Source organism: Panicum virgatum, chromosome 3K (genome assembly GCF_016808335.1).
Source record: "Panicum virgatum strain AP13 chromosome 3K, P.virgatum_v5, whole genome shotgun sequence".
In the NCBI taxonomy this organism is placed as follows: Eukaryota; Viridiplantae; Streptophyta; class Magnoliopsida; order Poales; family Poaceae; genus Panicum; species Panicum virgatum.
Window position 1 is genome coordinate 26,120,259 of NC_053138.1, and position 27,624 is coordinate 26,147,882.

At 49.0% G+C, this 27,624-nt stretch overlaps 2 protein-coding genes across 3 annotated transcripts; both read left to right on the forward strand.

Annotated features, from left to right (window-relative positions):
* Window positions 1-314: 314 nt before the first annotated feature.
* Window positions 315-3,967, forward strand: LOC120698681 (F-box/FBD/LRR-repeat protein At1g13570-like). 2 transcript variants are annotated; one of them, XM_039982398.1, is made up of 5 exons: window positions 315-694; window positions 2,320-2,821; window positions 2,915-3,195; window positions 3,287-3,442; window positions 3,519-3,967. In XM_039982398.1, exons 2-5 carry the CDS (start codon window positions 2,344-2,346, stop codon window positions 3,786-3,788), a joined length of 1,185 nt encoding a protein of 394 aa, XP_039838332.1. In that variant the 5' UTR covers window positions 315-694; window positions 2,320-2,343; the 3' UTR covers window positions 3,789-3,967. The 2 variants fall into 2 exon arrangements, with proteins under 2 accessions (XP_039838332.1, XP_039838331.1); XM_039982397.1 differs by having other exon boundaries at window positions 316-694; window positions 2,320-3,195.
* Window positions 3,968-8,138: 4,171 nt separating this feature from the next.
* On the forward strand, window positions 8,139-11,796 carry LOC120698683 (probable mediator of RNA polymerase II transcription subunit 26b). Its single transcript, XM_039982399.1, has 9 exons — window positions 8,139-9,543; window positions 9,629-9,697; window positions 9,816-9,898; window positions 10,058-10,113; window positions 10,218-10,342; window positions 10,443-10,470; window positions 10,549-10,931; window positions 11,018-11,162; window positions 11,264-11,796. Exons 1-9 carry the CDS (start codon window positions 8,968-8,970, stop codon window positions 11,386-11,388), a joined length of 1,590 nt encoding a protein of 529 aa, XP_039838333.1. The 5' UTR covers window positions 8,139-8,967; the 3' UTR covers window positions 11,389-11,796.
* Window positions 11,797-27,624: the final 15,828 nt, after the last annotated feature.

The window sequence follows — 27,624 nt, forward strand, 5'->3', positions numbered from 1 at the left end:
GGGGAGGCGGTCGCCCCGCAGCTGGGCGGCCTGGGGGTCGGCCGCCCATTGCCGGGCGACCGGTCTTCCAGGGGTCCGGACGCAAATTTTTTGCGAAACTTTTTGCAGAAAAGTCCCTGCCGCCCGGCAGCGGGGCGCCAGAGTATATTCCTGTAAACTTCGAAAGCAAAAATATATTTTTATAAAAAACAAAATTGAAAAATAAAAAAATCGCGCCCGGTTTGCTTGCGCCGCGCTTTGGCCCGCCCAAGCCCAACTGGAGAACATCAGCCCGTCCATCGCGCGATATACGACCTGAAAACCCCCACGAATCTACTATCCCGGTCCCGGACTCCCGGTCCCGGCCCCTCGGAAACGCCGGCGCGGCGCGGCGCCACGTCCCTCGCCGTGATTTCTCCGGTCCCCATTGCTGGAGTGCCGGCGCCACCCACGCCGGCTGGGCCGCCGCTGCGCATCGTCCGTCTGGAGTCGCCAACTGCCTGCGCCGACCCAGCTGGTTCCGTCCACTCGCAAATCGCAATCCATCCACGGGCCAATTCCCCCGTCCCGCCGTGCGGGCTTTTCTCGCCGGCGGCGGCGGCGCCAGGTACCGCGGACGGCGAAGGAAGGGGACAGGAGCCCAGAACCAACTTGGTCAACAGGGTGGCGGGGGAGATCGGAGACATCCCAGCCGGAGCCCCAAACCCCAGGCGAGGTGAGGTCCGGTCGTCCTCCGCCCTTCAGCTTGCTAGTCACTTGGCATCCCGTCGCGTCTCGGCATGCTCTGCCGCGCCTCGCGACTCACAGACTGCATCGCCACAAGTTTCCCCCCGTTTTGCTGCCCAAAGTTTGGGGCACAATTACACTCCCATCCCATATTGTATTTTAAGTGTATTTGGTGAATGCCATTAGATAATACTCCCGCTGGCTTATTCCTGGTGAATAAACTAGCTTGCCGTTTGGCGATTTCTATATTTAGAAGGATCGTAAATCAGGAGTGCCGGGATAAATTTTGTTTATATTGCAAGTTGTTGTGTGCTTGTGGTATTATTTCCATGGGGAGATGAAAATGCATGGGATGGGCTAATGGCAGAGCATATGGTCGAGCCTGGAAATATTGCCAACTGAAGTAGACAATATGCTCTTTTGATGCATGCCAACTGAAGTTCCCCTTGATATCTTATTTTACTGTCTAGTGAATCTGCCAACTGAAGTTCCCCTTGATATCTTATTTTACTTGTCTAGTGAATCTTCCATTCGATTGTGTGTGGAGTACTACTTCTGTAGAAATGGCCTGTACAAAGTAATCAGCTCTCCTATAGCATCTACTGAGTACTGACAAAGTTTGAAATATGCTATAGATTCTTAAGACTTTGAAAGTTATGTCATGCCTAAAGAGGCCATGAGCATTGCCATGGCCATGACATGGACCGTTGCTGGTGCTATAGATAATACCTTGTACATTCATTTGATGCCATGTCGGAGATACTTTTCTACTCTTCCTCACATTATGATGTACATTCATGTTTAGACATAAATTTCATATAAAACCTGTTCTGGAATTGTTCCTGCTAATTAAACTAGGGTTTTCATAAGAGATCAACACCTATGCATTTTCATCTGTATCAATAGTTTCTATGTTTCATGAATCCATCATAGTGAATGCATGATTTTTGGCTAAACATTTGCACCATGATTTTATGTATTCAATCGATAAGCTTTGACTAACTAACATCGACTGAGTTTTAGAAAGGGCTATACATTAGTTTAGCTCCTAAAAAGCTTGCTGTGTTGAATAGCTTCCGTGATATTAGAAGCATTCAAGTATAAAACCTCACCTGAAGATGTAATGTTCAATTCTTGTTGGGTTCTAAGCTTGAGATATTCTTTTCTTTCCCAAATAGATATTATTTCTTCCCATAATGAAGTGTCCACATATATATGAAAGAAAAAAATTGTGTCCTCACTTCTTGTTAAGCTTAGGCTACATTTATCAAGCATCTAGCTCAAAGTGAGGCTTGAGCTTGTCCTGACATTGGGCCTGGCCCAACCTGAGCTAATAAAGAAGTTGTCAGGCTGGTTGGGCCGCTCAAGGACTCCTGTACACACTACCACTACTCCGATAGCTTTCTTGGGAACTTGCTATGATGGCATATATATTACAACTTAAAACCTTGGGCATAACTTGAACTGATTAAAGAGTCTAGCTGTAACTTCATAAGGTCTCAGTCATGTAATTGACATAGATATAAACATAATGAAAAGAAAGAAACCCTATTATGATTCACGTGTTAGACTTACATATTTATAAGTTGTTTGTCACATGAATTGCCGATGCAGGTTCTTGCGATAGAAGTGTGCCCAATGGATCGTGGAGGTTCCCAAAAGAAAAGAAATAATAAAGCTGTTGCGAATGTTGATATCATCAGCAATCTACCAGATGTTATCAAGGACAAAATTCTTTGTTGTTTGCCTATGAAAGAAGCTCTAGGAACATGTGTCTTGTCAAGGAAGTGGAGATACACATGGGCTTCAATGACAGAATTGACTTTCAGGGAAGATGATTTTGATTTAGGTAATGGCATTGAAGAGGGTGTAACTAAAAATTTTATCAATTTCATCAATATGGTTCTCTCCCTCCATAATGGCCCAATTCTGAAGTTCGAACTGAATGCCCGACGGGTTCATTTGCTATCCCCTGGAGGGCACATCCAAAGGTGGATGCTTATGCTGTCAAGAAATGGAGTTAAGGAAATTCAAATTAGGACAAAGATCTGGAGGAATTACAAAATCCCTTCTTCTTTCTTCTCCTGTGAGGAACTGGAATATGCTTTCCTGCAAGGTTGTATTTTTCAGTTGCCACCTCTGTTCACAGGTTTTAAGCGAATACATACCCTTCATTTTATTGATTTCTGTACAACAGAAAACAATATAGGGGAATTAGTAGCAAGGTGCCCAAACTTGGAGAAACTGATTCTCTCTAGGTTGCTCAGCTTTGCCGATATCAGTATCCTCTCAACAAGGCTCAAGATACTAAGAGTTGATGGTATGTTTAAACACCTCAGTCTGGTTACGCCGCATGTCTCTTCAGCAGTGATTAATCTGCAAGTTAACACTGGTTATGTTCCGAGGGCTGGGTGCAACTTTAATCTTTCTCAATTCATCGGTTCTCTTTTAGATATTGAAAATATTTCATTGCTCGGGCATGCTTTTGAGGTAAGAATTAAGAAACTGCCACAGCCCGTCCCTTTATGTTTATTATTTCACCATTCAGTCGTGTGTTAGGTGACACCTTGCTACTTTACAGTGCGCAGCTCATGGAATCTTGCCTGGTAAACTACCAAGATTGTTAAATCGGTTGACTGAGATAACCCTGGAGATTGACCTTGGTAACCTGAAGGAAGCAAACGCTGCTCACTGTTTGTTTCAAGTTGCTCCCAACTTGCGACGTGTTGAGCTACAGGTACAGCTGATGAAAGTCGCTCGCCTTGCTATATCTCCTATCTCCATTTCTCTTCTTAACAGCTTGTACTTTGCAGCTTATTTACAGGGGCTATGCCACACCCACCTCGGTTTTCTGGGACTCCATTGATCACCAGGCCGGTCTCTTCAATAACCTGGATACCGTTGTTCTGAACAACTTTGCTGGCTCCTGTGCAGAGTCAGGCTTCTTGAGACTTTTGCTTGAAGATGCACCCATGCTTAGAATAGCGCAAATAAAAGACAACAACAAACTGGATAAAGAATCTCTCAAGCATCTCCTGAAGATGAAAAGAGCGTCGAAGGATGCAGAAGTAATCCTCCTTTGAGGCGTGGTCCCCTGAGTCCGATAGACACGCACTGTTCTTTCCTGGTGAAGCAATTTAGTCTGTGTATACTGTAGGGTTATTCTCAAAAAATTTCCTACAGTATCCGTCACATCGAATTTTTGAACACATGCATGAAGCATTAAATATAGTTGAAAAAAATAACTAATTACACAGTCTAACTGATTAGCACGAGATGAATCTTTTAAGCCTAATTAGTCCATAATTGGACATTATTTGTCAAGTAACAACAAAAAGTGCTACAGTATCAAAACTCAAACTTTTCCACCAACTAAACACACAGTCTTTTCGGTATTAAGCTTCATCTGAGCAAAAGCTGTAGTCTTTTGCAGATACCAGTGTCATATTCAGCAAAGCAAAATGTAGCACCGGAACCATGGGTTCTGTTTCTTTTGCCATTTGAAGTTCAGTCTCACCCGCGTTGGTCAAGACGAGTTTGCTTAACTGACTTTAGACCGAGGGACAAACTGGTGCCTGTGGAGAATGTACCTTTAGAAGATAGAACGAATATATCGTTTTACCAAACCTAGCTGACTTCAATAGGCAATCATTCGGCCTACTTTCTTCAAAATTGTTGGGGCCGTCTCTCCTTCCAGTCCCTTCTCTTTTCTATAGGCAAAGTTGTGTTGCGGATGTGTGTCGCGTAGCTCTTTTCCTTTGAGCGCAAATTGTAGCGTGTGTTGACTTGAATTGTTAATCTTGTACTCCTGGTACAGTGGTACTTGTTTCAAAAATGCCAGTTGGGTCAGGTCAACTTTGCTACCATAAAATCTGGTACCCAACTGTTTCCTGGAGGATAAGATCCTGACGGAGCAAGATGGGACTTGAGAACAGTCAACAGAATTGTGTTTAGATGAATTGGAGGTTGCAACAACTCTACTACTCTCTCTCATTCAGTAGTATCTCTTGCTGCATTAGCTGTAACCCTGTAAGCTTGTCCGTTACCAAGTACATGCAGGAGTGCAAAAAACCTATACGGCTACGCTGGAGGATGTAATGTTTCCCATTCCGCCTCTCTTTTTCCATAGCAATGCGCCAATGCCTTGCAATTGCGTGCTTGTTTGGACAAAATTTCGGTAAAGCAACAGCTGGCAGCTTTGTATCGTTAAGTTGACCGAATCGTGGTCGCCAAAACGATCGTCATACCTACCATGATAGTATTATTTCAGGTCACAGGGTAAGAGAAGATTAGTTCTGATTAGCTGAATGACGCCAAAGCTTTGCGATGACCTAATCCCTGATCACATAATCATGTCACGAGCGAAGGACGTATGACGCCCGTCGCCCCTCCCATGTAGCACGGAAGTGCAGAGAAACTTTTTTTTAAAAAAAAGTTGTACTACACGCACAACTTGACCCGGTCCACCGACTCCGGCACTCCGCCGTGTAGACCACTGAGACGGACGGACCTCTGAATTCCTCAGCCAGATTAAACTGAAGCGCACGTGCCCCGGCCGTGCTTACCGCGTCTGCTGCTTTGCTTTCTTTCCAGGAACACGCTCCGCTCGCCGTGCCCCCGCCCGCCGGTTCAGGCCCGGCTTGTCGTTGGCCCCGTCATCCCCGCGGTGACGAGGAGAAATCAGCTGCGCTGCAACCGCGGCGCCGGCGCCAGGCGCCGTTCTTGGCCGGTTCCGCGTTCCGCACGAGATCACGTGCCCCGGCCGGGCCGCGCACGCACGGGCACGGGCACGGGCACGGGCACCGGCACGGCTGGCTGTTCGGAAACACGTGTTCCCGGACGGCGCCCTGCGCGCGCCCGTGGAGGTCGCGCCCTTCACTCGGTTCGTGTGCGGGTCAGGCATTATTCATCGTGCTATCGCGCGCGCGCGCGCGCGTGTTCGGAACAGCGAAATTTGATGCGATAACACTTGTGCTCTCATCGATACCACCCTTGGTCAACGTCCAAGGAAATATCGGGATATTTTGGTAAAAACTATATTTGTGGTTCCAAATTGATTAAAATGGTCCAATTAGTCGCGATAGATTTTTTTACTTATATAATCAACTAGAGGGCAGGCATTTATAGAAAAATAATTTACTAGAATGACACTCAATCCCAAATAACATATACTACGTCCGTTCCAAAATATAGCAACTTTAGACTTGGTCAAAGTTAAATAGTTTTATCTTTGACCAATAATATTTTTTTAAAAAATAATTAGTTTTAAATAGAAAAGGTTACATGTTACAATAATTGGTTTCATTATGATGAAACTCATATCATTTCTATGATGTCAATCTTTATAACTTTTTTACCTTCTATAGTCAAAATTTAAAAGATTTGACTCGGAGAAAACCTAAAAAGAGCTATATATTCTAGGATGGAGGTAGTAAGATGGTTTCTACAACTTTCCTACTAAGAATGACCAATGCTACAACGCCAATTTGGATTATTACGATATCAAACCTAGTACTACCTTTGTCCCAAAATATAGTCATTTTTAGTTGTTTTTAAGCCAAACCTTTTAAATTTTAACTATAGATGGTAAAAAAATTAAAGATTAACATAAAAAAAGTGATACTAGTTTATTCACAATAAAACCAACTATCATAGTATGTGATTTTTCAATTTAAAAGTAATTAATTTTAGAGATATTATTGGTCAAAAATAAAAATATGTGATTTTGATCAAGTCTAAAAGTTGTTATATTTCGAGACGGGTAGTTCCGATCCTATAATTAGCATTTTTTTTCAATGTGCAGCGAAGTTTTCTTTTTTTTTATTCTCTCTGGTGGTACACGTGAAGTCACCTTATATTAATGAAAGGCCCTATGATGCAGCCATTCAGCTAGTTGGCCCTTGAGCTATCCGGGCAGCCAGCCACTCCAAACGCAACCCCCGCATCCAACGCTAGCCACTATTGGTGGAAGGCGTCGATCCACTGCACAGGGCGGAAAACACAAAGACATATTCCCTCATAACAAAAGCAAGAAACACATGTCGCTTCTGGATCGGAGTCGGAGTATCCATCCACCCCTGGAATCGCTACCCGAGATGCTCGAATCAGGATGCTAACTGCAAAATACTGTAGGCAATTGCTGCATTGGATTGTCCAAGTTTTTTTTTTCGCCCCTCGGCATGATCATTATTATTCATCTAGACTTACGACTAACCATAGTTCTTTTTCTCTTAATACAAAGAAAAGAACACTACTGGAAAAAGACCCTTAGCCACCGGTTGAATAGGGCCTTAGGTACCGGTTTTTCCAACCGGTACCCCAAAATCGAGACCAAAGGCTTTTGGCTTTAACACCGGGTCACACAACCGGTACCAATGTCATTCATTTTTGTCAAAAATATGCATGCGGTGGTGGTTGGGATTCGAATTTGGGACTTCTTGCGTCACGTGCACCTTTCTTACCATCTCACCTACACATCACTTGTGATGGGAAGAGAGATATTTTCCTTTTGAAGTAATCCTTAGATGAGCCTTAGGTACCGGTTGATGGTACCACCCGGTACTAATGTAAAAATTACCACCCGGTACCTATGGTGAGCCTTAGGTACCGGTTGGTGTTACCAACCGGTACCTAAGGCTCATCCATAGATTCCATCAACCTCAAAAGTACCGGTACGAAGATGAACCGGTACCTATGCATAGGTACCGGTTCATCTTCATACCGGTACTTTTAGAGTGGATGTTTGGCTTATTTTCTACTAGTGGAAATTACGTGAGAAAATCATCAATATTTTCTTACAGCAACACTAGTAGTACTACTCTAAAATAATGCCCTAAAGTTCAAAATTGCACTCCAGTCCAATGTGAACTTTTCTTCTTCTTTTTTGGCGAAACAATTTCCAGTGTTAACTTAGCTGCAAGTTCCACTGAGATCTTTTGCGTTCGAGAAGCAATAGTCGAAGTTGGCCCGTTATTATGCCTCAATAAAATTTTGAAAAACAATATTTTTTTGAAAAACTATTATGCCTCAATAAAATTTCCCACCACACAATTTAACTAATGCCACTTTTAAGTTGACATGTTAAGCAAAAACCTCTGTTGCTTTGATACGAATTTCCTGGGAAAATCCAAAACCTACTTAAAAAATCCAGATATGAAGGATCTGTTTCAAAACAATAATCATGGAAGCCACCGTGGCCGTGCTGCTGCTCACAAAAAAGAAAACGGAGACCAAACGGCAAACGGAAAGGGCGCCCCCCCCCCCCCCCCCCCCGAGTGGACAGGGTCAAAGCAACAGGAAAAGGGCGCCCCCCGCGTGGACAGGGTCAAAGCAACAGGAAGCAGCCACGAGGCCGCCGCGTCTCACCCATCTCCCCCCCCAAATCTCTCTCACCCCAGCGTTTCCGCCATTCCCTGCGCCTCGAGCACGGCCGTGTGCCCTTGTCCTGTCCCGCCGCCGCCCCGCCCTTCGCTACCGGTAAAAAGGAAAAACCACTCCACCCCACTAGAAAGCGGCAGGAGGAAACGAGGACAGGCGGGGCGCCGGTGACGCCACGAACGCGCAGTTCTGTTACTTACTGGTGGCCATGGGAGGAGCCTGGTAGGGTAGGGGAGCAGGGAGTAGTAGTTGCTGCTGTTTGGTAGCCGCGTAGGTCTCGTGGGTTTGCGTACCCTTGCCATCCGCGTCCCTATCCGTCCCCCGGCCCGTCTTCGTCGACCCGGCCTCGCCCTCCCCTCTTCTCTTCGCCTTCACCTTCCTGGCTTTGGCTTCCTCCCGCAGGGGTCAGCCAAGCCAGATAAGATTTGCTTTGGTTAGGCTACCGCCGCGCCGCGCCGGGCTGGGTTTGGGGGGTTGTTGAAACCGTCAAGGAACGGGGACGTGGGGGCCAAGGAAGGTGGCGCTCGGTGCTGGTTTCTTCGTCGATCGATTCCTTGCGGCGCCCGATTCGCCCTGTTCTTGCTCGCCCCGCCCGTTCCGCGGTTGATTGGCTGGCCTGGTTCCGTTCTGCCCACCCGCGCCGCGGATTCGGGGGGAATCTGATTCGCCGCCGGGCGGGGAGGGATTGGATTCTTGGTCTTGGTGCGGGTGCGCGCGGCGCGATTTGATAAGAACGAAAAGAAAATCCAAGCAGGGAGGGAATTGCCAGGGGGAGCATCGGTTCTTGGTGGTGGTTGCGGGAATCGCGGCCGGGGGACGCCGATCTTGGCGAGGAGGAGGGGAGGTCCTGCCACGGCGGCCCGGCAGGGACCGGCGGCGGCGGCGATGGCCGACGGGCTGGATCGGTGGCGCGACTTCTTCCGCGGCGCCGGGGCCGGCATCTGCGACGTGATCGAGAACGCCATCCTCGTGGCGGCGGCTGACGCGCCGCGGGAGCTGCTGCACCGCCGCGACCGCATCGCCGAGCGGCTCTTCACCGCGCACCGCCGCGACGCGGCGCCGCCGTCCCTCGGCAGCGCCGCGGCGTCCGCCACGCCGGCCACGCCCGTCGAGGAGGACAAGGGCAGCGTGCGCCGCGTTGCCGAGAAGGAGAGCAAGGTCGACAGCAGCAGCAACGGCGCCCACGGCGGGGGCCGCGGCCACGGCGACGAGGACGATGACTCCGACTCCGACGACGAGCGCCTCCGCCGCGCCGCCGCGAGCAACTACGGCCACAGCTACGATGACGACGACCAAGAGGAGGAGGATGAGCAGCAGCACGCCGCGGATGATGCGGAGGAAGAGGAAGAGGACCACGAGGCTGAGGAGCTTGTGGCGCTCACCAATGAGATCGACGAGGAGTCACAGATCGTTGGTGAGGTCCTCCGCATCAAGGACCTCCTTTTGCACAAAGAAGATCATGTATGCTTAACCCTTTCTTCTCTTCATCAACTGCTCAAGTTTCATGCTTTCAATTGTTCTGAGTTAAATCATGATGTTTCTGCAGTCGGATGCCACTTTGTTTGAGTCGCTGAGGAGGCTGCAGTTGATGCAATTGTCTGTGTCCACGCTAAAGGTACATGATTGATATTGCTTATAAGTTATACGAGCTGTGTGATGTGTGTCAGTGTGTCTTGGTTTTACTGGTAGCTCTAGCTATTTGGTTTCTTAATCTTTGGCGCCGCTAATGGCAGGCTACTGAGATTGGGAGGGCTGTTAATCGGCTGCGGAAGCACAGCTCACAACAGATTCGCCACCTTGTGCGCACTCTCATTGAGTAAGCCCCATGTTCCTTTACTGACTTTTGGACTCGAGGGCTAATTCATATTTGCTTTTAAAGAACTTAGAAGTGCAAATCACTGATAAAACATACAGTTCTTGATAGTGTTCTTGGAAAGGAAATGTAGTTGACATGTCATGTTGCTCTGTGTTTCAGAGGTTGGAAAGTTCTGGTCGATGAGTGGGTTAGTACGAGAAATGCTGCCCTGGCAGGTAATTGAATTGAATTTGTTAGAACCATAGTTTGGAGCTTGGATAGTTTTAAATAAAGAATCACATCTTAGTGTAATACAAATATGGGTTCTTTGGATCTGCAGAAAACTCCCCTGGTTCTTCAAATCCTTCTGTTGTTGATGAAGAAGATGAAGAAGGCCTTCCGTCCCCACCTTTAGATGAAGGGGCCTTCTTTGCAACCCAGCCAACTTCTATTCAACTCTCTGAGGTACTGATACGTTTAATTCCTGCTATCTCATTGCATTTTATGTTGAACTACAGTCTAACTTTGTGTTTATTTTTCCACCTTTTGTCTTCCCAACTTGAAGTTCTTTGATGAAATGGACGAAGATGGAAGTGAGTACAACAACTCAAAACTATTTAGTTTTCCATGCTTATTCAATACTGATTAATAACATTACACTTGCACGGCAGACTTGAGACATAACAGTGATGCGAGCCTTGGAAACAAGAGGGGAAATAATGGTGGGAGGCCTGCAAACTATTCAGCAGTTGCAACACAAGAACCTCCTCGACATTCTCCTGGAACTGTAGAAAAAGTTCAATTTAGGAGGCCAGAATCGGCAAGGCAAGAGCCATCAATGAGGCAAGCAAACCGACAGAAACCTCAAAGTTCAAGTTTGCAAGTGAAGCCTCATGGCGTGCTCAACAGCAACAAGCAATCTATGCCCTCAAGTTATGAATCTGGGCCTGGGAGACCATTAAAGGCAGCTCCTCCACAGAAACCCTTTGGTGACATGAAACCCCGACAAACTCACAATTCTGTTGAGAGAAGACCTACAACGATCCAGATGGATGTAAGTGCACACTAGCCATGCCTAAGTCTTGGCAATGATCAAGACTTTGTGAGTTGTGACTCACTTCTTTATTTTTTTGGTTCTAGAAATCGAGGCTTGCTGCGCAATCTTCATCTGGAGCCAGGCTAGAGTTGGCAAAGCCAAAGGTCAATGATGATGGTTTGGATAATAATAGGAAGCTGGAAGCAGCAAAGAGAAGGCTCCAGGAGCGTTACCAGGAGGCTGAGAATGGTTCGTGTCTTTATTTTGAAACTCAGTACTATCCTCTTTTGTCACTTATAGATCTCTACTCGTGAGATTTTACCTAATTGTTCCATGCTTCATCTGTGCAGCCAAAAGGCAGCGCACGATACAAGTAATGGAGCTGGGTGACATTCCAAAGCCTAAGCATCAAAACAGACAACCTATGGTGAAGTCCCGGAATAACCTTAGGAATTGGGCGAACGGGCGGCGCTAACAACTCTGTGATTTTTTCCTCACTGATGAATTGTTGCCATGCCTGCCTAGTCCGAACGCGAAAGGTGTTTATGCTCATCCGAAAGCAGCTGAAACCAGCTGCCAGGACTAGAACAAACTTTTTTGAACAAAGCACCTCCGACGGGAGGGTTACCCCTTGAAGTCGCGGGGGCTGCACTTGATGCCATGACCATGAGTGAAGCTCCTGCGTTGGGAGAGTTTAGTCATGTCTGGATAATTGTAGAGTGGACATGTAGCTCGATCTGTATCGGCTGGTTATTTTCTTCGTTTCTTCTTCTTCAAAGGAAGCTGTAGATACCAGATAGAATAATCAGCAATATTTGGTAGATCCCTTTTTGCCTTCAAACTTTGACAGGAATTATTTACCCGAAGCAACATTCTCTTGGTATGCCTCGTGTTCTGTTTCAAGTGGCGGCCTATACATGCTGCCGCCATGGTCTTGGCGCTTGACCTACTTGCCCATCACCTGCAAAGTTACAAGCATACGGTCATCCTTTGCAGCTGCCGTCTTTTTTCATTCTGATGCATCTAGTGAATGTTCACCAGGGAGGACATTTCGGTGTCAGCAGTTTTCACTGACGGGACAGCCAAATGTAAACACTGACTGATCAATGGAAAATCTGATCAGAGCACATAAGGTGGGATGGGATGGGAGAGTTGGAATGCAGCAAAGTGGTCGGAGATATGTGCGTGCATCTGGTGGATTGGGAGATAGCGTGGATTCCACCGGCGGGGGAGTGGTTGCAGGGCCAATAGCATAACTGCATAGCAACAGCCGGGGAAGGCCCCATCACACACCCCAATTATTCAGTCCTCCTGCCTCCTTATCCATACCGGTTCTTCCAAAGAGGCCGTGCGTGACTCACGAGCCAGTGTGCTCCAGCTTCTTGTGTTATTGCTCGAAAATGATGGTAAACTAAAGACACGAATTTGGATGTTTTCTCGAGAAAGTGATTTGCATGTTTCGCATTATCAAAAAGACGAGTTTGATGGCTTTGGAACGCGAGAATTTCATTAGATAAAATTGTTAAAGAAAAATCTTAGATAAAATTGTTGAAGAAAAATCTTTGGCTTTTAATTCCACATCGGTGTCCTATTTCGGATACAAACACATGCATGATGAAAAAGAAAAAGAAATAGCTTCCCTCAAAAACAAAGCATCCTTGTTTCTTAACGGTATGGACGATGCTGGCATGTTAGATCATGTCCGGGAACACCACATGTAACGAGTGTCTTGCGCGCGCCTTGGCGCGCGTAATTTATTTACTTGTTTTCGTTTAGCAATATAAGTTTATATAGAGGTTTGTAGTAGATGTATAAACAAATGAATATACATAGATAGAAATAGGATATTTATTTTTTAAAGCAAAAAGTCAAAAAAATAGTAGCTAAAATCCGACGTCTCAATCTCGCCGTCGAAGGCGGCCGGGAGCGGTCCTCGGGCATCTCCTCACTATGCAATGCGCGGCTATCACGCCCGACCTGCGGCACCGCGGCGTACCGGAGCGAGGCCAAGTCGCCCGCTGGTGATGGCATGAACTCGCCGCACCCGTCGAGGGCGTGCCCGGCGGCCCGCCCAAACGCGCCGCGTGGCTCTCCGGCCTAGCTTCACTGCCGTCGTTGCAGTAGAGCACACACCCATTCGGAGGCCACCAAAATTATCGGTCGAGAGTTCTAGATTCAGATATTTTGCAGTGACCGAATGGAGAGCTGACGCGTGGACCATTCGTGTCTCAAGGCCTCAAAGATAACGATGGCACGGCCAGTCACATGCACTGTCAATTTAGGATCGAATGGTGGGAATCTTTTTTACTGATGTGGCCAGTCTACCCTTGCGCCGACCTTCGGGGCATTGACATATAGAAATTAGGGCCATGATTAGATTCAAAAATTTTATCCCAAAAATATCACATCGAATATTTGAGCACATGCATGGAATACTAAATAAAATCTATTTATAAAACTTTTTACACGGATAGGTTGTAAATCGCGAGACGAATCTAATGAGCCTACTTAATCTATGATTTGCAACGGTGATACTACAGTAACCATTCACTAATTATGAGTTAATCATGAATTAAGTATGCTCATTAGATTCGTCTCGTGATTTACAACACATCCATGCAAAAGGTTTTATAAATATATTTTATTTAGTACTCCGAAATAGCAAGATTCCCTTTCATCTGTAGCCAGGCAGTGATTCTACAGTAACCGTCCACTAATTATGAGTTAATCATGAATTAAGTATGCTCATTAGATTCGTCTCGTGATTTACAAGCCATCCGTGTAAAAGGTTTTGTAAATAGATTTTATTTAATACTTCAAAATAGTAAGATTCTCTTTCATCCGTAGCCATACAGTGATACTACAGTAATTGTTCACTAATTATGAGTTAATCATGAATTAAGTATACTTATTAGATTCATCTCGTGATTTACAACTAATTCATGTAAAAAGTTTTGTAAATAGATTTTATTTAGTACTCTAAAATAGTAAAATTCTCTTTCATCCGTAGCCATCGGATCGCGATCGGACGGCCGAATTTTTCCGGTCTACGTGGCCTGTCTGGTCGCTCGCCGCCCGTCGGGGCTTTAACATATAGAAAAAACGCCGTCGCAAGATTTGCGCTGCGGTTATCCTTGTCACGGCACAGGCAATCCCTATCTGACTTTGGATTCCCCGCTGGCATGGCATGGCATGTGCGCTTCGTTTGGTTGGGAGCCCGCCCCTTTCTTTGACCCGCTCCGTTCGGTTCCAAGAATCAGCACAGGGGCGATGAAAAGAAAAAACCCGTCACACAAGAGTCCTTTCCTACCCACCATCACCAAAAAAGGAGAGATTGAAAGAGCATCTAGGCCCTAATGGGTTTTGGAACATTGATTGACAACACGATTAAAGGACTAACTTGCTTGCATGAGATTATGAACAGGTATTTAATTATGAAATGTGTATTAAAAGAGATAGCTCAAGTATTGCAAGCAAGCGTGTTTATCCCATTGATATAATGTGTATGTGACAAGCAAAACAAGAAAAGAAAAACAGAGCAAAGTATTCATGATTGATATAAAGGCTCTAATATTTGCGAAGGCTTGTTTCGATCTATGATGGGATTCAAAGTGACAAGTAAAGATTTTGTGAATGAGACGTGATATGCTTATACATAGTCTCAAATATAGAAGATCTTGTCACATGTGATAAATGGATGTTAACTTAAGATGCAAGCAAGTAAGGCAAAAGAGAATGAGACATGAGTTGATACATATATGATGTCTCAAATTGGAAGGCTTGCATATAAGATTAAATTGAGAATTCAAATTGACAATGAAGAATTCATGCATGACACAAATCAATATGAGTTCAAGATGGACGGCTAGGATAAAGGTAGAGGACCGAGAGACGTGTTTCAAGAGGCTACACAAGCGACGGCTTGGGGGGAGCAAAGAAACCGATACGGGTCAAAGGCCGGAGATCCTAGAGTCATGAAGGGCTTTATGTTGAAGAGTGTCATTATTCAAGAAAAGAAGGTGACTTGTGAATCAAGGTGGATTTCATCCCTAATGCAATACAAAGATTTAAAGTCACTAGCTCAAAGCGGGTATGCTCAAAAGAAAGAAGATGTTGATGCCCTCACAGTATTGATCGAAGAAAAGTCGGCATGATCATATTATGAAGATGCAGGTGCAGATAATGCTAATAATGATGATGATGATGTTGACAGCGATGATGAGTCAGAGGAGAGTGCAGCAGGCAGCTCAGACTTGGAGGGTCCTGTGGTGACCCCAGCTATTCAGATTCCTGTCAGGCTGGCCGGTGTAGAGATTGTCAGCTACTACAACACCGGGATGACAGCGGCTGCACGTTTGCTGAGGCGTCAGAGTCCTTTGGCTGTCCCAAAGGACACTGTGGACTATAGGTTTCACACTCGGTTTCAGCAGGACTTCTATCAGACTGTCATTCTTGCCAAAGCAGGAATTGCTTCAGAGGCCCAGTGGGATGATTGGACACATATGGCAAACTTGGGTCATTGTAACACCCGGTTTATAAAAGAACATAAACCGAGCAATCATATACATGCCATAGTCCTGGTCAAGTTGTAGGACTTCTTCTCTCCAATCCTCGCCTGCTGAAACTATTTTACTATTATACCCCTTGAATTCTATGACTTTTACCCGTCTTGCCTTGATCTCTCTCTCTAAAGAATAGTTTTCGTAGATTTTGGCCTGAATCAGTCATCTGACCACCATGAGTATCAGCTAGGTGACCCTTTATAATAATACGATAGCACGATCCGCGACGCGTTGTGTTAGTCGAGTCGTATGTTAAACTCGGCTAAGTTGTGAAAATTGTCTGCTTGTTATTATGCTACATGTTTGATTTGGATTTTTGAATGATTGCATAGCTTAGTGGTTTAAATTTGTTTAAAGAAAATTACTCTCCTATTAAAGTTAACTAATTAATAAAAAGAGTTAGATCGTTGGGGGTAAAATAGTCCACTCTATCCTGTCTACTTTATCATGGCGGAGTCTTTTTCCGCAAAGAGTTATCATATCCATCTGAATTTATTCCTGCAATATCCTTACTCGTGAAATCTTTTGTCCAAAATCAGATGGTGAACACCAGGCGTGGTTCTGACCAGCAGGGGCAGAACAACCAGGGGCAGAACACCCAGGGGACCGGGATCCCGATGCCTCCGCCCTTGACTCCGGAGCAGTACTTCCAGCTCCAGATGCAGATGATGGCCACCCTGAACAATACTGTTCAGGCTCTTCAGCATGCTCACACTCAGCCCCCGCCTCCTCCACCGCCGCAGCCTCGCGACAGGCGTGCTGAGTTCCTAAGGGGTCACCCGCCGACGTTTTCTCACACGTCCGACTCTCTTCAGGCTGACGACTGGCTCCGTGCAGTGAAGCGTCAGCTGGACATCGCCCAGTGCGATGATCGGGAGAGAGTTATGTACGCAGCAGGACAGCTGCGAGGGGCAGATTTGGACTGGTGGGAGTCCCACCCAGTTCAGGACCGCGAGGCTCTCACTTGGCTCCAGTTCCGAGAGCGGTTCCGCAGCCACAACGTCCCCGCGGGCGTTATGAAGATGAAGCAGAAGGAGTTCCTTGCACTGAAGCAGGTAATCTTAAATATAATCATTCAGCGGTTTCTACTGAGCTAATGCCCCTTGTTCTATCCTTATAAATCTTGAGTTAATCTTTCGATATCTATCTGTCTTTGTCACTTCAGGGGACTATGTCGGTCACGGAGTATCGTGATCGTTTTCTTCAGCTGGCTCGCTACGCCCCTGCCGATGTTGCGGATGACCGCAAAAAGCAGGAGCACTTCATGGAGGGCCTTGAGGACTACCTCCAGTACGCGCTGCTCAACCTCCGCTTCGACGACTTCAACCATTTGGTTGACAGCGCGCTCAACACTGAGCGCAAGCACTTGGAGATGGAGGACAAGAAGATGAAGATTGTCCCCGTTGCTTCCGGCAGCAACACTCGTCCACGCCTCCAGCAGCCTCAGCAGTACCAGCGGCCTCAGTACCGGCCTCATCAGCAGTACCAGCAGAGGCCACCGCAGCAGTACCCGCCTCGACAGCAGCAGCAGGCAGGTCAGGGCCAGAGGTTACCGGCACCTCCGGCTCGTGCTGCTCCACCGGCACCACAGGCTCCACGTCCGGCAGCTCCTACCGGACAGCAAGCTCAGGGACCCCCTCGCACCTGCTTTCACTGCGGCCAGCTGGGGCACTACACCAACGCTTGCCCCCGGAAGGCGCAGGCGGGACGGCAGGGGCGCCGAGCTCAGCCCAGGGCGCCACTTCAAGGCAGAGTGAACCACGTGACGGCCGAGTCAGCGGCCGAGGCTCCCAACGTGGTTATTGGTACGTTCATGGTTAATTCATATCCAGCTACAGTGCTTTTCGATACTGGTGCTACGCATTCCTTCATTACTCAGTCTTTTGTCGAGCATCATGGTATTCATACTAGCACATTAAAGAGGTGCCTGTTAGTATCTTCACCGGGAGGACAGTTGAGGTCTCACACTTACTGCCCGAGAGTCAGTGTTTCCTTGAGGGGAGTGGAGTTCTGTACTGATCTGATGGTGCTAGACACCAAGGGCATTGATGTCATTCTGGGAATGGAGACTCTGGCCAAGTGGGGAGTCCGGATAGATTGTGCTCAGAGGACAGTCTTGCTATCAGCTTCCAGTGGCCAAGAGGTTGTTATCAGTGCAGTAGAGCCTTCTGGATTTCTTCATCAGATGGAGGCTAGACCCACGGACGGTATTCGCATGGTGTCTGAATTCCCGGATGTCTTTCCGGATGATCTGCCAGGTATGCCGCCTGAACGCGCCATTGAGTTTTGTATTGATCTCTTGCCTGGCACAGCTCCTATTGCAAAGCGGCCCTACCGTATGGCACCTATAGAGCATGAAGAAGTTAAGAAGACTATTGATGAGTTGCTAGCCAAGGGCTATATCCGTCGCAACTTCTCTCCTTGGGCTTTTCCATTATTGCTGGTAGATAAGAAGGATGGCTCGAAGAGGATGTGCGTCGATTATCGGGAGCTGAATGCAGTTACTATCAAGAACAAGCATCCACTGCCCCGTATTGAGGATCTCTTTGATTTGCTTCGAGGTGCTCGTATATTCTCGAAGATTGATCTTCGTTCGGGTTATTTTCAGCTGAGGATCCGTCCTGGGGATATTCCGAAGACGGCATTCACCTGCAAGTACGGGCTTTATGAGTATACGGTCATGTCCTTCGGCTTGACTAATGCCCCGGCTTACTTCATGCATCTGATGAACATGGTTTTCATGGACTATCTGGATGTCTTCGTGGTGATCTTTATTGATGATATTCTGATCTTCTCCAAGACAGAGGAAGAGCATGAGGAGCATCTGAGACTCGTATTGCAGAGATTGAGAGAACATCAGCTGTATGCCAAGTTCAGCAAGTGCGAGTTCTGGATTGACGAGGTGCCATTCCTCGGTCATGTTATCTCTCAGGGAGGCATTGCTGTTGATCCGAGCAAGGTGAAGGATGTACTAGAGTGGGAGACACCGCAGACAGTCAAGGAAGTCAGGTCATTCTTGGGCTTAGCTGGATATTATCGGAGGTTCGTTGAGAATTTCTCCAAGATCGCGAAGCCTTTGACTTCTTTGCTAGAGAAGAATGTGGCATTCATATGGACTGATGAGCGTCAGAAGGCCTTTGATGAGCTGAAGAAAAGGTTGATTACGGCGCCAGTCCTGACTCTGCCAGACTAGACCAAGAGGTTCACGGTATATTGTGATGCTTCGAAGGATGGTCTTGGGTGTGTTCTGATGCAGGAGGGCAGAGTGATAGCTTATGCTTCACGGCAGTTACGTCGGCATGAGCTGAACTACCCCACTCATGATCTTGAGTTGGCTGCAGTTGTGCATGCTCTGAAGATTTGGAGGCATTACTTGTATGGGCAGCGGTGTGATATCTACACTGATCACAAGAGCCTCAAGTACATTTTCATGCAGAATGAGCTGAACATGCGGCAGAGAAGATGGCTAGAGTTAGTCAAAGATTATGACCTGGAGATTCACTATCATCCGGGCAAGGCCAATGTTGTAGCAGATGCTTTGAGCAGGAGAAGTTATGTCAACATGGCCGTGGCTTTCCAGATGCCTGCAGAGTTATGCGAGGAGTTCGAGCAGTTGAGTCTGGGTTTCTTGCATCATACTTCGAGTGCAGCGTTCGAGGCAGTACCGACTCTAGAGACAGAGATCAGGCAGCATCAGAAAGATGATGAGAAGCTGCAGGAGATTCGTGAGTTGCTCAAGAAGGGCAAGGCTCCTCATTTCAGAGAGGATGATCAGGGTCCCTTGTGGTACAAGAACCGGATCTGTGTGCCAGATGTGAAGGATCTCCGGAAGTTGATTCTGAGTGAGGCCCATGATACAGCTTATTCTATTCATCCGGGCAGCACGAAGATGTATTATGATCTGAAGGAACATTTCTGGTGGTATGGGATGAAGCGTTCAGTGGCAGAGTACGTGGCTATTTGTGACACCTGTCAGCGTGTCAAGGCTGAGCATCAGAGGCCAGCAGGTCTGTTACAGCCTTTGAAGATTCCAGAGTGGAAATGGGAGGAAATCACTATGGACTTCATTGTTGGGTTGCCTCGTACTCAGAAAGGGTACAACTCTATATGGGTAGTAGTGGATCGATTGACGAAGGTTGCTCACTTCATTCCAGTGAATACTACTTACTCCGGTGCTAGACTTGCAGAGTTGTACATCTCTCGGATTGTCTGCTTACATGGTGTGCCCAAAAAGATCATATCTGACAGAGGGTCTCAGTTCACTTCTCGGTTCTGGGAGCAGCTCCATGATTCGTTGGATACGAAGCTGCATTTCAGTACGGCTTATCACCCTCAGACAGATGGGCAGACAGAGAGAACCAACCAAGTGTTGGAGGATATGCTGAGGGCTTGTGCTATTCAGTATGGTACTAGTTGGGATAAGTGCCTGACATATGCTGAGTTTTCATATAACAACAGCTATCAGGCCAGTTTGAAGAACTCCCCCTTTGAGGCATTGTATGGCAGAAAGTGCAGGACTCCTCTCTATTGGGATCAGATTGGTGAGAAGCAGCTCTTTGGCCCTGAGATCATAGATGATGCAGAGCAGATGGTTCAGGCTGTGCGAGAAAATCTGAGGATTGCACAGAGCAGACAGAAGAGCTATGCTGATGGCAAACGGAGAGACCTGACTTTCAGTGTTGGTGACTATGTGTACCTGAAGGTGTCTCTGATGAGAGGAATCCGCAGATTCAATGTCAAAGGGAAGTTAGCACCTCGGTATGTGGGGCCATTCAAGGTGCTAGAGCGGAAAGGCGAAGTTGCTTATCGCCTGGAGTTACCTCTCAGCCTCTCAGGAGTTCACGATGTCTTCCATATATCTCAGCTGAAGAGGTGTTTGCGAGTACCCGAGGAGCAGGCACCACTGGATGGAGTAGATGTGCAGGAAGATCTGACTTATACTGAGCATCCGGTGAAAATTCTGGAGACATCAGAGAGGGTTACTCGGAACAAGCGCATCAAGATGTGCAGGGTTCAGTGGAGTCATCACAGTGAAGCTGAGGCTACATGGGAGCGAGAAGATGAGCTGAGGAAGACATATCCAGATCTCTTTGCTAGCCAGCCCAGCTAAATCTCGGGGACGAGATTTCTTTAAGGGGGTAGGGTCTGTAACACCCTAATTTAAATTTCAGCATTTTATAATAAATTTAATTGGCTTTATTTAAATTTCTAAGGTTTATTGTGTTTAGTATGGCATTTAATTCAATTTTGTTCCTTAAGTAATTAAAATTTTATCATAGGTTTAAATTTTGGTGTTGCATTCATGCTGGTGCATAGTTTTAATTATTTTGAGTGTGGTTTGAATTCAATTTTGTATTTGAATTCAAACTTTGTTTGAATTAGGAATAGAAAAGAGGAAAGAAATAGAATGGAAAAGAAAACCCAAAACCCCACCCCAACCCAACAGCCCAAACCCACTCCTCCCTCAGCCCAGCCCGCGGGGCACAGCAGCCCAGCATCCAAACCCGTGGCCCAAACACCCCGCTAGGCCCAGCCCCTTCTCTCTCCTCGCGGCCCGCGCAAACCCCCGCTCGGCCTGCCAGCACCTAGCGCGCCACCGGCCCAACAGCACGCGACCGGGCCCGCTTCGCACCCCCGCGCGCCCAGGCCGCTATCTCAGCGCGCTCGCCCGCTCTCACCGCCTGCCACCGGGCCCCGCTCGTCAGACCCCCCCTCTCACGCCCGGCCCGCACGCGCTCCCCGCCCCGCCGCTGACCCGTGGGCCCCGCATGGCAGCTCCGTCTCCCCCCTGCACCCCCATCCACCCACAACCCTAGCCGCCGCCCTTGCTCTGCTCCGCCGCGCAAGGGAATCTCTGCGCCGCTGCAGGTAACCTCCGCCGCCCGATTTCTCGCCGCCGGCGACTCCTGAAGCCTCCCTGACCCCTGGAACATCACCGCAGATCAACGCTGAAGCTTTGCGTGGGATCCAGAAGCCGGAGCACCCCTGCTGCAGCCTCGTCCACGAGCTCTGCTCCCGCCTCGCCGCCGGTCAGCGTCGCCATCGACGACAACACCCCTCCGCGTCCTCCTTGCTTGATTTCAAGCTTCGGTGAGCACTATCCCGGCCCTATTTTGCTTTTTCGCTAGCTAGTTCAGCCCGTAGTTCACAGCTGGCCCCTGGCCGCCGTTGCGGTCCGCGCCGTCGAGTCTCGCCATGGCGCAGAGCCGCCACAGCCTTTGCCATCCACGCTCCGGCCTTTCCCGAACCCCGTTAACCCCTCAGGTGGTTTACGCGTATCGCACTGACCGCCCCAGAGCCAAACCCCGGTCGGATTAACCCCCGGAACGCCGTATACGGCGAACTCCGGCGAGCCTAGCGCCGCGCCGCCGCGAACAGAGTCGCCGGCGGTAGCGCGCCGCCGCCCCCGCGCGCCCGAACCGCCCTGGCCGCCCGATATCGGATGGACGGCCGAGATTAGAACCCAAGCCATTTAGATCCAGGCCATCAGATCTAGATCCAAGCGCCCAGATGCAAAGGTACCGGTTCGCCCTGGCGTTTTTGTTAAAGAGACCCTGGAGTTTTCTTTAATCAACCCGCGGTCCACCTGAGTTCAAAAATAATTAGATTTAAGTCCTGGTTTTAACGCGTAGCCCCCTGGGTTTCTTTAAAATACAACCCGCAGTCCAGGTTTGAAGTTTTTGCGAGTTAGACCCTGAAGCTTTAGTTTAATTACGTTTAGGACCTCGGTTTTAGCAAAAAAGCCACTGGAACCCTGTTTTTATTACAAATAAGCCCCTAGGACTTGTTTTTGGCCTAGATTATGCGTTTTAGCTCCGTTTTAAGCGTTCTTTATGTCCACGCGATCGTTGTAACGCGTAGAATAGTTTTAGCTTAGTTTTCTTGCTATTTTTACGTATTGATGTACTGTTTCCTAGTTTTTGTTAGTGTTTGCTTGTATGCTTATGATTGTGCATTGTCTTTGTCCATGTGTTCGTGAGTAGACGCTGAGTTACCGGAGGAGCCCCAGTACCAGTACCCGGAGCAGCCGTCTTCCGAGCACTTTGAGCAGCAGCAGGAGCAGTACGAGGAAGGCAAGTATAACATGAACAATCTATCATCTTTAAATACAATTTCATACTGCATTTTAATACTGTATGCCTATAAGGACTTTCCTAGCCACTCTATATCCTTTATATATATATCCTTGGGTTGCATTTTGGTTAGTTGTGCTAGGTTGCTGCGCTATAACACACTCTGGTCCTTTTTAATTAATTTGATTAATGATTTACTTGAACTTAATTCTGAGAGTCGCACTCTGTGTGGATGAGTGGCTCACGACTCGTTAAAAGATATTTTTGTAGAAACATGATTTAGGGGGCCAGCACGGTGCTTAGTGCTTGGTTGGCCACTCTCCATAAGGACCGGTTCATAGAGCGACAACCTGGGACAACAGCGCTACCACAAGGCTAGAATGGGATAGACTTGGCTTACTAATTAGGTCTTTTTGGTTTGGAGTAACTTACCTGCGGGGCAAGAGTGGTAAGCTTCAATGGTCCCTGCTCCTCCGGCTAGTCTGTGCTTGGTTTGCGCACCTGTGCTTGTACCCCTGGAGGTGGGCCCCATCGTCGCTGACCTAACTCTCGCGGTTACGCCTTACCAACGAGATTCTTTGTAACGGCCTCGTAGTGAGTCGCTAGTCATCTCACCTAAGAAAGTGTGATGAACCTCTAGCGTAGCTCACGACTTGTGGGTAAAGATGTGCAACCTCTGCAGAGTGTAAAACTGGTATACTTGCCGTGCTCACGGTTATGAGCGGCCCAGATCCTCCTTTTAATTAGTGGGGTTGTCTCCTTCCGACGAGGGAGGTGCCTCTCGGGGTTACCTTGGTGGTTTGGTTTTGGTTTGGTTCTCAGTAGTTACATAATTAATTCTGATTAATTACTATGTAACTGCGTTAATGGTAATTCATCAACTCGTAGTAAATAGCTTTAATAAAATTTTGCCAAGACTTAAAAGCTAATGCAGTCGATGTCAGCCAACCTTAGAGCCTCATAGTTTGTGTTATACTTGTTGAGTACAAGTTGTGTACTCACTCTTGCCTCTTCTCTACTTTTTCCTCTTGGCTACGCTACTGCTGCTCAGTTCCTGCCGACACGAGGGAGTTCGTCCAGCGCTACCAGGACTACGAGGACTTCTAGGCGTTCGTCTCCCAGTCGACGTCCCTGTGGCGCCCTGCTCAGCTTCGGAGAGCTTTTATCGTATTTGTACTTCGCTTCCGCTGTATCAGACATTTTGTCATTAATGTAATAAATAACATTCGTATTCGCTTTATTATGTCTTTTTACGTGATATGTGCTATGATATACTGTTCATTCTGTTGTATATACGTGTGACTTGATCCTGGCACGTATATGATTGCTCGGTTTATGTTCTTTTATAAACCGGGTGTTACAGTCATGAAATTTGTGATGAGGTGGCTCAGATGTGTGAGGACAGGCACATCAAGGACATTATGGGGTTCCAGCATGATTGGAACAATGAGGTGATAGCCCAGTTCTACGCGATCGTATATTTTGGGCATGATCCAGAGAATGGCAATGCGAGGACTATCTACTAGATGACAGAGGGACATCACTACCAGTGTTCCTACACCTCTTTCTATCTGTCGTGGTGCTGCAAACCACAGCCGGGTGGCGGAAGGCACCCGCCCTAGCCCAGAGGGTGTATACTCAGGGGGTAGCTAGTCTTAGATCGGTCTCACTCAAGAACACGAGGAACACAGCAGGATTTAGAGTGGTTCGGGCCGCCGGAGCGTAATACCCTACGTCCACTGTGTGTTGTATTGCCTTCCCACGAGAGTGAGAAGGTTGCGAGAGCTTGAGTCAGTCTGGATTGTGGAGATCGTCCTGTGCACAGCGGGCACCTCCCTTTTATATCTCAAGGGGGTGCGTACACGGCTGTTGGATCCCCGACAGGTGGGTCCAACGATGCAATATAAAATAACGGATTGTTCATACATTATGGCGTTGCAGGCAAAGGAGATCTCTCTCTTGGATTCCCTCGCCTGCTCCCGGAGCCCTCCATCCATCATGTCTTGGCGCTGTCTTGTCGAGACGGAGCCTGACGTAGCTAGTAGCATCGCCTGCCACGTAGCTGAACGGCTGTGTAGGGAGCGGCGTAGGTGGCATGATGGAAAAGTGCCGTGCCGTCGTATCCATTTAACGCGGCAGACGGGCTCTGCGCGGGCGCGGCTCAGGCGGCTGCACTGTGCTCCTTGGTAATACGCGATCAATAGTGTCCCCTGGTCAATGAAACGCCTCAGCTTCTGCCATATCAATGCAGACGTCCACCTACCGCAATGAATGCAATGGTGGGTGAACGTTAGTAAGGAAACCCAAACGGCCATATCTTGCAGACACGTGGCGTCTCCAGACCACCCCGACGCGGGGTGCCGATTTCTTCCCTTAGTGAGGGGTCCGGTTACTATACAGGGGGTCCGGGACCCCATGAGGGGTCCGGGACCCTGCGGGGGTCCGGTCTTCTTGGGAGGTCCGGAGCCCCGGCTGTTTGCGCACGAGTTCCTGCCTCTTCCGGGACACGTGGTGTCTCCGGACCTTTCCCAACTGTGGAACGGTCCGGGCCGCTGCTGGGAGAACAGGACTCCGGACCGCAGGGGTCCGGCTGTTTGGATGTAGTTAAGGATAACTACAAGATCCTTGCCTAGACACAGCAAGAGGGGGTACCCCAGTCCTGGGGTACCGACAGTGACCCCCGGGCCCACCTCGGGAGAGGTACGAACCCGCGGGTGGGGCCACTATCAGGATGTGTTTCTACGCAACTTGATCGCGTTGATGTGCTCGTGTAGAGAGCGGGAGTCCCGGACCCCTGAGGCCGGTACACCTGTTGCCAGATTTAGGTACTAGAGTGCTCTCCATAGGGCGACGAAGGTGTAGGCTTAGGGTACGGAACCGAGCTAAGCGGCTACACAGACTTCGGATCTCTCCGGGAGCAACCACCACTTCCCGGACCCGGCTTTTGTCGACCGTGGCGAGCGGTCTCCGCCGGAGCGGGCCACCGGAGTGGACTTGGAGCGGCCGTGGCGAGCGGTCTCCGCCGGAGCGGGCCACCGGAGTGGACTTGGAGCGACCGTGGCGAGCGGTCTCCGCCGGAGCGGGCCACCGAAGTGGACTTGGAGCGACCGTGGCGAGCGGTCTCCGCCGGAGCGGGCCACCGGAGTGGACTTGGAGCGATCGTGGCGAGCGGTCTCCGCCGGAGCGGGCCACCGGAGTGGACTTGGAGCGACCGTGGCGAGCGGTCTCCGCCGGAGCGGGCCACCGGAGTGGACTTGGAGCGGCCGTGGCGAGCGGTCTCCGCCGGAGCGGGCCACCGGAGTGGACTTGGAGCGACCGTGGCGAGCGGTCTCCGCCGGAGCGGGCCACCGGAGTGGACTTGGAGCGACCGTGGCGAGCGGTCTCCGCCGGAGCGGGCCACCGGAGTGGACTTGGAGCGACCGTTGCTGACGATCTGATGAAGCATGCTACCAGACCTCATAGTAAGGTGTAGAAACCAATCCTTATACTAGAAGGGAGCCCGGGACCTCTAAGGACAGCAGTCCTGGATACTAGAGTACTTGTAACAGGGTAGTGAAGTACGTAAACTTAGGGTACATTACCAGGCTAAGCTACGCGGAGCTTCTCTACCCCAGGATACAAGCACCACTTCTCCAGAGCAGGTCCTCAGGGGTCCGGACTGCCTTCCAGCTAGAAGGGGTGTCTTCACCTGACCATAAGCTAGCAACTTAACTTGGATTGTTAGCAACAAGGAAAACTCCGTTCAAGAGGAAAGAATAGTTAAACCAAGGCGAATAAATGTAATCAGGGTGGAGCCTAGGTAAAACTGAGAAAGAAAATCTCCTTTATTATTGTGGTTATCACGGTATACATCAGAGGTCGGGATTACGAGGTCGGACCTCCACCGCTCCGGACCGTTTTTTGCCTGTTTGTGTGATAGGGCCAGAGGTCGGGTTTACAAGGTCGGACCTTGACCGCTCTGGACACACACGTAGGCTCCACGTTATTACAAAGGAGGAATTCTCTTAGTCTTTTCTTAGGAGTAACCTACGGCTGCATGCTATACAGCGTATTCTTCGGAGGTGAAGGCGCCCTGGACGTGCCTGAACCGCATCATCCAGCATCACCTCGGGAGCTCGGGGGACCCCTCCTTGCCTTAAGAGCTGTCACATGCTTACATGGCATGAGACAAATTCTTTGGCTTTGAATGGAAGAGGCCCCCTCCCCCTGCCGTCGCCGTTGCCGATGGAAACCAGAGCCCTTGCGCAGCAGATGGACCGGTGCGACGCGTGGAGAAGTGCGGTCGTTCGCCGGCTTGTCCTTGGTGCTAGCGCCAGGGGCCCCCGCGTGAGGTGGCGGGGTCCTGTCTGCAGCAGCACCGAGCAACGCTGAGGTGGATCTCCAGTGCTGGAGACGGCAGGACGACACGGTCCACTTCCTCCGGGATGGCCGTCGGCTCCAGGCTCCATGTTGAGAGGAAGCCTTGAGCCGACACCATGCCACCGCAGAGGAGGTGTGGCCGTTGTTTGAGAGAAAACCTTGAGTCGACGTAGGGGCAGCAGCGCCCAGCGGCGCCTCCGCTGTGCGCCGCTACGCCGGCTCCGAGGTGTCGCAGTGGCGACGCACAGCAGGCGTCGCTGTCGTGCGCCGCCGCACCGAGGGCGTTGCCGCGCCGGTGCCAAGACAGGTGGAGTGAGTGTGGCCCTGCCTTCCTTCATCTTCAGGTTCGTCGTTGCAGAGGAAGAACACAGCCCAGAGGCCTGAAGATCCAACCTGCGCCTGACGGTCCCCACGGTCGGCGCCAAAATGTTGTGGGGGTTCTAGGGGTACCCACAGCCGGGTGGCGGAACGCACCCGCCTATTCCCAGTGAGGGAGTACTCAGGGAAGTACTAGGCGATGGGGCTGGATCTACGCTGAGACAAGGACTCAAGAACACACGATTTAGAGTGGTTCGGGCCGCCGGAGCGTAATACCCTACGTCCACTGGGAGATGTATTGTTCTTGGTGGTGTGTATGAACCTATCCTCTGCTGGCCTTGGCTCTTGCCCAGCCTGAGGTCTTCTAGCGGCGCCCCCTCCTTTTATAGATCAAGGGGG